The sequence below is a fragment of the Orcinus orca genome, chromosome 11 (assembly GCF_937001465.1).
Source record: "Orcinus orca chromosome 11, mOrcOrc1.1, whole genome shotgun sequence".
Classification (NCBI taxonomy): Eukaryota; Metazoa; Chordata; class Mammalia; order Artiodactyla; family Delphinidae; genus Orcinus; species Orcinus orca.
The window spans coordinates 90,732,671-90,742,043 of record NC_064569.1 but is presented as its reverse complement, the minus strand read 5'-3'; the positions used below and the strand labels follow the sequence as shown (position 1 = coordinate 90,742,043).

Here is a 9,373-nt window from a genome sequence, read left to right as displayed (position 1 = left end):
AATGTAATGTACAGACAATTTCATTTGCCAATGAATAGAGCTACGCTTATCAGAGCCACTGGCTTTGCAGTTTGCAAGAGAGAAGATGAGAGTCCGCAACGTAAAAGTTACTAGAAACAGAGCAAGATGTTTGTTAGGAAGATGGCTATGATCAGAAACTTGACCTCTATTCCAAACGGATTTTTTTTTAAAGAAAATTATGGTAGGATATAGTGTGAAAGACAGGTTTAAAATTTCATAGCAACTTTCGTTAGCAACGGAAAAGATACCTGACACTGGACTACAAATATTAAAAATGTGATTTTTAATAATATAAGTACAAAATTTTATTTCTTTATACAACTGTAATGGGATTTGGATCAAACAGCTAGAATTTATTTAAAAAAAATAAAACAATGATATAAAAATTGCAAGAAGGTCTGAATCCAAAGTTTTTCCTCTAATAGTACCAAATACCACAAGGAACAGATTATGATACAAATGTGTACAAATTTTAAATACAAATACAATAGGTTTGGATTTTAAAGGAAAACAAACAAACAAAAAGCAGGTCCTCGTCAGGACTTCATTAATGTGTACAAATGACAATGGTAGGACTGACTTCTTTCCGTACTAATCCACGTCTCCGAGGCCCTTCCTTGATACCCTGTGTCAAACAGAAAACTGACATGGGTACAGAGGAGGCGTGGGATAGGTGCTAACACACAAAATTAAACCAGGATTTCTGCTCTTCGTGATTTTGGTTCCCAAGAATTCCTGTTTCCTTCTGTTTCCCAGTTAAATTTCAAAACTGCTCTGAGGTGAGAAAGGCATTAAGCAGCCAGAATACCTTTAAGAAACACAGCCCTGTGACCACACTGGTGGGAAAAAAGGAAAGAATTAAATAGGATGCAGCAGAATTAAATAGGCTGGCGGCACTGTCCTCAAAGATCTACTTTGATGCTGCAGTGCTCTGTCCAGGCCAAGGGAAGAAAGCAGTCACCTCAGAGCTTGGTTTTGACGTGGACTCTCAAACCGAATTCAAAAACAATGCTGAAGTGCTCAACTGTTTTCTTTGGAACTGGGAAGCAAAAGCCTGGTTCTTTGGAAATAAGGGCAGCTGGGAATGGTAACCTTCCTTTTTATTTACTTTCTTGACATCATTCATTTTTAAAGAACTAGAATCCCAATATGATTCCTTTTTGGGGCGCGAAACCTTAAAGTGTAGATGACTTGGAGTTTGCAGAGGAGACCAGAGGAAGGAGGGGAGGCAGAAATGACAAATCTGTATCTTCCACATGCTGTTGCTGGTGGAGGCTCTTGTTTTTAAATTATATATACAGAAATTTACAGGATAAATTAAAATCTAGGAGAGTTTTAAGAGTTAAATACACATAATTAAACACACATTTACACACGCACATAAATAACCCTACATGAGAACAGAGTACTTTTTTCGCAATTCGCTTATGTGTGGAATGCAGAACGCTGTGTATCTGCCCAGCAGGGGAGCCAATGAGATGAACCCAGGAATCAGCCTGGGCAAAGCTCACCTTCCACACCCGCCAAGCAGCTAAGCAGCAGAACTGTGAGCTAAGCTGACGCGGCCAATGGAAGATACCAGCTCTTAGTTCTGCAGACCAAATGCTCTGGGTCAGCTCACAATACAGGCCATTCAACTGGTGGCACTGACAGCTTTACCCTCTCCAGGGCTCACAAATCTCCTTGGCTCCGGCTGAGGCTGCCAATGGTACCAATGACTACAATAAGTTTTGCGACATGGACACTGGTAGAGCAGGAATTGGAATGAACCCCCTACTAAGTTAACTTAAGCCATCGCAATAACTTTCAGATGGGAACGATGTTATCACTTCCCACCTAGGTCACTTCAAGTTGAAAAGCTTTGTACTTTCAGTTAACTGACATCTTCCCATAATCTTTCCCATTACATTTCAGACTGTAAGACAGGTAAGGCAAATGGTCAGTGATGGGTCTGGAGGTACAACTGAGTTTGGAAAAAAATCACATTTTAGCTGACCTTAAAGCGATGCACTTGGCATCCAGAACAAGCCCCCAGCCCCCAAGTTACACTGATTTTTAAGGCAGATTTATCCACCACAGTAGAAGAATCCCAAGCCCATATTCACGCCAAGGTTTCCTCTTGGCTAAACCTTTGCCATTTCATAAAATTATTAAAAGCAAAGTAGTTACAGTCCTATGTATATATTATACATTATATATATAGATATATATATATATGCATATATATAAAAATTTAAAACCTACACCCAGATGCCAGTGAAGGGATCTGGAACAGTCACATATACACAAGCCAGCAACAGGCAGGATAAGGTTTCTGTCCCAGGAGTCTTTGCTGTCACAGTCCAGGCATGATGTAAGCAATGTTGTCTAGTGTGTTTGACTGCAAAACAAAGGAAAAAGGTTCGGCTGAAGAGTATTTTACCTTAGTTCCCTGAGACATATTTCTTTATTCAAGGGAGAGAGATGAGAAAGAAAATCTAGAGTTAGAGAAAACAGGGAGAGAGAAGATGTCACGCCGTTGTCTGTTATGCTGGGAGCTTTTCTGCTGGCTTCTCCCGTTAACCCTAGTAAAATAGAGGCAGGAGACTCCTGTACTTTCTTTGTCTCTGGAAGAGCAAATAGGCAACACAGGAGGTGCAGTACCTTAAGGGCTACAACGCTTCCCTCCAAAGGAGAGAAATCTTAGGAAACGGCGTGTTTGCTGTTTCACTGAAGGCCTGGCAGGCATTCAACACTCAGTGTCATGTTCACGGGGCGACAGCCTATGGCAACGCTGTATCCAGGAAGCCTATGGGCTTGTGCTTCACAGGGCTCATGAAGGCAGGGCCTCTCTGGCTCCCAAGGGGTCTGGCCCCCCAAATCCCAGGAAACAAGGAAACTCACCAAGACCTGTTTGGGACAGCCATTCAACTCAGGTAGTTGTGTGGTCAGACACGCCAAGGGGCCAAGCGCACAGATGATGGAATCCAGAAGCACTGACAAACTGCCGGACACAGCAACCATGCCCTGAAAAGGAGAGCGTGACAGGAGAGGACTGAAGCTTGACTTACACTCCTGAGGCTCCCTCCAGGCTCTGGGTGAGTTCCTTGCACGGTTCTTTAAGTCCTGGGTGGTTCTATGAAACTTGTGGCAGAAATGGAAGGTCTCTGCTTTGATAAGAATACATTCCCAGGTTTCCTTTCTATATTCCTAATCCCCTGTACCCTCTGTGAGACCTTAGGTTAGTCACTTAGGAACAGTAGGAAAAAACCCCAAAAAACCTATATCGAAAAATCGTAAAAAATGCCTCATCTATTCTGGAGACCTGCTGGGAAGATTTGTGGAGATCATGTATGCAAAAGTATTTTTCTTATGAACTCCACAAATATAGCTCAAATGTGATAACCATGAGAATTCTACACATTAACATTTAACACAAACACACACACACACACACACTTCACATATGTGGCTTTTTTGATAGTGGATGATACCACTTTTCTGTTCTTTTTAAAATTTAACTTATAAAATGCATATTGTTTATATCTCTGTGATTCAAAGACATAGCAAATAAGATTGCTTGCTACAAATAATGCTGCCCAGCTCTTGTATAATCTGCTTCAACCAGAAGTACTGTGAGGATATGTCACCTAGGAAGGCAGCACAGAAGCGTCCTTCAGAGAATGAGCTCTGGGCTTGAGATGCGGGGTTGAGAACCTGGCTATATCCCACTCACCGAGAGGGGCAAGCGGCTTTCTATACTGTGCCTGAAAAACACAGTACTGACAGCATCTGTAGCACGGAGTGGATTAAGTGAGACAACAGACATCAAGTACCTGGGGTGGTGCCTGGCACCTGGGAAGTGCTCAGAAAGTATCAATAATGATTACTACTATTACCAACATCTTCATCTCCAAAACTGCCTTTCGGGCTGCCTGCTAGGGCTTTCATTTTGGATATTTCTCAATCTCAACATACGGTAAAGAGAAATAACCTACCCTTCCTCCTAGCATCCCTTCCTCTGCTAAAATCACCACCATTCACACATCTGCCCAGTCTCAAGGCCTTGCCACCGTTGACTTTTCTTTCCCTTCATTCTCCTTGTCCAATGTCTCCCCCCACTTCCAAGGCAGGCAGCAAAGGGTTAAAAGCATGGACCCTGAGGTCATACCACCAAACTCAAGGCTCTGTTTCAGCACTTATGGGCTAAACTCTAGAGAAAGTTCCTTAACCTAAGTCTGTTTTTCCTTCTATAAAATAAGGGAACACAAATTTTGTTTCACAAAGTTGCAGTGTGAATTAAAGGAAAGGATCCATGTACAGCACTCTGAACCAAAGCTGCCTGAGTGAGCATTCAACGGAAGACAGCAATTAGGAATATTATTCCATACTTTTGCCCTACAGTTAATGATAGCTAATATTTTATGTTCGACTCTCCCAATAAGCAACCTGAGAGTAGGAACCAAGTCATACTCATTTTTATATCCTTCCAATAAATACTGGGGTTCTGCACAGAGTAAGCTCTCAATAAATATTTGTTAAATTCAAATCTTTGTCATGTCTAGTCTAGATTATTGTTATAACTTTTCCCTAATTCTGGTCACTTTTCACTCCCAATCTAAAATAGAAGATATTCTCAGTGAAAACCAAATGAGAGCTCTGATCATTCCTCCCTACTCAAAAAATTCCAGTAGTTCCTGAGCAGTCATTTCCCTCTGTAGTTTGGACTATGCCCTTAATATTCAGCCTTCCTCTACCCTATGCATTGGATCTTCTAGTTTTTCATCATTTTAGCAATAAAGCCCTCTGGAAATAAAACGTTAAGTGGAACCCCAATATATAAAACAGCTAAAAGATCTGGTTGAAGTGGGAATGGGGGGTCTAGAGCCCCACTGGGTCTCTTTTGGCCCATCTCTGCAGAAAACTCCAGGGCCGAGAAGCAGATGTTCTCTTGGTTTACGATGTCTCTCTCCAACAGCTCCGTGATACCAAGTCCTGCTTATCCTTCCAGGTCCCACTGGAACTCCACATCCCCTTCACAGAGCCTCTCCTGACCCCCTAACTCTCTGCTCTCGAGCGCTACTGTAACTGCTTCAGGTGGCACAAAGCCGCAGAATGAGAGCAGGCTGAGAAGTGGGGCAAGCTGTGCTCGGTCACAGCGAGTTGTGTAAACTTGTAATAACGGTCAGTTAATTTCATTAGGTTTCAGGTATTCAGTCTTTAAATGAGCAAACTGTATAAATTAGTGTTCCTTAAAGTGTAGTACGTTTACTAATTTCAGGTGGCGTAGAGGTGAACATTAATTATTTGATATAAATCCATTTTGAGATATATTAGAAAAAAGATTAGAGTATCTCACTTGTGATATCGAGGACATCATTGTGAAAGCATGGATAAATTTATTTAAATAAAAATATAAATAAATCAGGAGCTTGGGATGAACATACACACACTACTATATATGACAGATAACCAACAAGGACCTACTGTATAGCACAGGGAACTCTACTTAATATTCTGGGATAACCTATATGAGAAAAGAATCTAAAAAAGAATGAATATACATTTATGTGTAACTGAATCACTTTGCTGTGCACCTGAAACTAACACAACATTGTAAATCAACTATACCCCAATAAAATTAAAATTAAAAAAATACAAAGTAAATAACAGTATAAAGTGGTATGTGGAAATGGCAAAATTGTGAAGATATACACAAATGATTAAAGTCTGGGAAAAAGTGGAGTATAGGGGGAATGGGGAATTACTGCTGATGTATATGGGGTCTCTTTCGGGGGTAATGAAAATGATCTGGAATAGACAGTAGTAATGGAGCCACAAATCTGTGAATATACTAAAAGCCACTAAATTCTACATTTTAAAAGGGTAAACTTTATGGTATGTGAATTATATCGTAATAAGACTGTTCCTTATGTTAAAAAAAAGGGGACTAGAGATTCTGCAACATTCTTTCCCTTTTCTGGTCAATATGTATATGTAACTCTCCCACAGCAACCGCTCACAGAAGCTGGCTTGTTTTATTTGCTAATTATTTATCTATTCTATCTTTCCAATTAGATTGTAAGTTTCCTGAGGATACGAAATCATCATAATTTCTACTCCCCCCAGTTTTTGGAATAATGCCTAAGTACTCAACAACTATTTGTTAAACTCAATGGAAACATCAGGGAAAATCTGGAATATGGAAGGTGAAAAACACAAATCATTTAAAATTTTAACTTTTTAGGAAATGTAAGAATGTCTAAATATGAAAAATAAATAAGGATCCCAGAATATTTTATTCTGGAAATATCTATATCCATTCAAATATCTGGGCCTACAAGAAAGCAGCTGTTTTGACACCTACTAAATTTTGAGAAACTAGCCAAAGAACTTAGACAAAGCTTCATCTCTTGCGGCCTTTGGCATTTTATTTGTTGAATAATAATTCAACAAATTAAGTAGTAGTAATTCAACAAGTGAGTAGTTTTATATCCCTACACTGATTTCTCAGCTTAAAGATGGCTTTAGTAATTCAGACTGATTTCTTTGCTGAAATTTCCTATTAGGACCCAGTGGAAAACTGAAATACTACACTACTTACTGAGTTAGCCAGGGAGAAATATGATTAGAAATTGCATATGGTAATAGAAATGGAACATGACAGCTTTGCAGGTTAAATGATTTTGAAATTGAAGCTTAAAAGGACACAGATCTCCTTAGGGTACATAGGACTGTATGATTCAAGGGCAGAGAAATGAAGAGCTTGAGAACCTCAATCTCCCAGTTGCTACCTACTTTCAAAGCAGTAGAGGAACACTTAATCCCCTGTACAATCTAATCTGTCTATTGAAAACCTTGCTGGAAATGCATAGAAAAATCCAAACTCTCTTAGAAATAATAACGATCAAAGCTTCCATGGGATTTGTACTCATTTTTCCCATTGCATTTTTAAAAAATAAAAATGAGTTACAGGATTATATGTCAATTGTATCTCTGTAAAACTGGGGGAAAAAAAGTTACAGGGTAGTCTAATTTCCTTTTGTGCCATTGTTTCAATAGGACGGTATTAGTGTAAACTTTGAGAGCCAGTAGGTAGATTCCAAATCTCTAGATGTTTCTATTACCATCTCTCTTCTCTATCACTGTATCCTGAGCACCTGGCATAACCCAGCATACAGTAGTTGCTCAATGAATGTATGTGGAATGAGTAAGTGGATTCAAATTATATAAGCAACTGGAGTCATGCTGCTGGCAGTGCCCTCACCTCGGTTTCCTGCAGGCGGTGTCCAATGAGGCTCAGGGACTCTCCCAACAGCTGGAGATGAGCAGCCACGTCGATGGGCTCTGTCTCAGGGGCTTTGGCTGGCGAGGCGGGTAACAGCATGGTGGTGGGTGGGGATTTCTTTTGGGGTGACAGTACTCCTGCAGAGGAAGCTGAGAAGAGAGACAAAATAGAGAAAGCTTGCCAATATTCTTCCAGATTTTCCCTTTTTATGAGCTCTACCAGGCATTAACAAAATTATGGACTGTGGGCCAAATCTGGCTCATGACTTGTTTTTATATTGGCCTGTGAGCTAAGAATGATTTTAGATTTTTAAATGGTTGTTGTAGAAAAAACAAAGAGGAATATGTGACAGAGAATGCATATGGCCCTCAGACTTAAAATATTTACTCTCAGGGACTTCCCTGGTGGCACAGCAGTTAAGACTCCAAGCTCATGCAGGGGGCCCAGGTTCGATCCCTGGTCAGGGAACTAGATCCCACATGCATGCCACAACTAAGAGTTTGCATGCCGCAACTAATGAGCCCAAGAGCTGCAACTAAGACCCAGTGCAACCGAATAAATTTAAAAAAAAATTAAATAATAATAAAAAAATAAAATATTTACTCTCTGGCCCTTTACAGGAAAGCTTGCTGACTTCTGACTTAACATTTTCTAGGGCTTCCCTGGTGGCACAGTGGTTGAGAGTCCGCCTGCCGATGCAGGGGACACGGGTTCGTGCCCCGGTCCGGGAAGATCCCATATGCCGCAGAGCGGCTGGGCCCGTGAGCCATGGCCGCTGAGCCTACGCGCCCGGAGCCTGTGCTCCGCAGCGGGAGAGGCCACAACAGGGAGAGGCCCACGTACCGCAAAAAAACCCACAACATCTTCTAAATTTTTTTGGCAACCCTTAATATTTAGTAATAATATCTGGATATCAAGATCTGCTTCTAATATAGGCTCTTCTCCCCATTTCTTAGTGAGGAAGCAAAATTCACAGTGCTCTAGGGAAAAGAATGAAAAGAGGAGAGGGATGTGGTCACTACCTTTCACTTTCATGGAACCTTCTGAGCTGGATGCTTTTCTTTTCACAGTTGTAGCTTCTGCTTTGTTCTGTTTGTGTTGCAGATACTGAGCTTTTTGTTTCCAAATCTGCAATCAGATCAGGGCAAACAAATTTAAAAGGGCAAAAAAAGTAAAAGGGAAAGCAGTCATGGAAGAGGAGAATGAAGAAAAGAAAGGGAACAGTGGAGGGGAGCAGACAGAGGGTTAATGTTAACTTTTAAGCTGGAGGGTCAGTGAACAGGCTTCAGATAGCGGTGACAGTAGTATCTTAGCAGAGGACCACGAATACCCCCCAGTGCTAATGGTCACATTGCAGTATTGATTCTATGATCACTCTAAGGTTGAAATGTAAAATCATAGAGGAAACATCTGGCTCATCCTAATGTCCATGTGGTTTAAATATTTCTTCTAACCTGCCGGTTGGAAACACCAATACTAGGATAACAATGACATGGAAAACAGAAACTAAAGATAATTGACCTGGGTGAAAAATATATGTTGTTTTCACCCAGATGAGCTGTACCTTAAAAAAGCAAGATGGTAATTCTAATGCCTAGACTACCCTCATATCATCTAATTGGAAAGTAACTGTGATTCAAATATGACTATTTATCATTGTCTTATTAGCTTTTTGACAAGAAGGTTTATTATTTGGTAATGGTCGATGAGGATGATGACCTGGAACCTACTTACCTAGTAAACATTGTCCCATGTTTTTATTATTTGCTGTGACTATCAGGTGGACCACTTTCCTCAGTTCTCAGACCACAGCTGACTAGTAGGTGTTTGTGGTCAAGGTCTCTGACTTTAGATTCTCTTTTAACACGACTCATTGCCCAAGTTACATCATCTTTTGGCTCAAATGTCAGGTTGTTGGGAAAAAATTAGATGAGGTTAGAAGACAGCCTCCCTGCAGCTAAATCCTCATGTAGAGTGAACTGGTGCCAACTACTTTATTGTCCTCTGCTAAACCATTTTCCACTGTTTGGGATGGTGTGTCGGAGGATCACACATTTTGGAAGGCATAAAGCAATGAAAAATGTG

At 40.6% G+C, this 9,373-nt stretch overlaps 1 protein-coding gene across 4 annotated transcripts in view; it reads right to left on the bottom strand.

Moving 5' to 3' along the window:
• Positions 1–298: 298 nt before the first annotated feature.
• Positions 299–9,373, bottom strand: part of HMGXB4 (HMG-box containing 4) — a 31,642-nt gene continuing 22,567 nt past the window's right edge. For 3 of the 4 annotated variants that reach the window (XM_033417320.2, XM_033417321.2, XM_004286198.4), the window contains 4 exons: positions 8,311–8,416; positions 7,268–7,437; positions 2,905–3,027; positions 299–2,401 (listed from right to left, as the gene is read on the bottom strand). In XM_033417320.2, coding sequence (XP_033273211.1) covers positions 2,357–2,401; positions 2,905–3,027; positions 7,268–7,437; positions 8,311–8,416 — 444 coding nt within the window. In that variant the 3' untranslated portion in view covers positions 299–2,356. The remainder of the gene's footprint in view (positions 2,402–2,904; positions 3,028–7,267; positions 7,438–8,310; positions 8,417–9,373) is intronic. The other variant, XM_033417319.2, reaches the window with a different exon arrangement.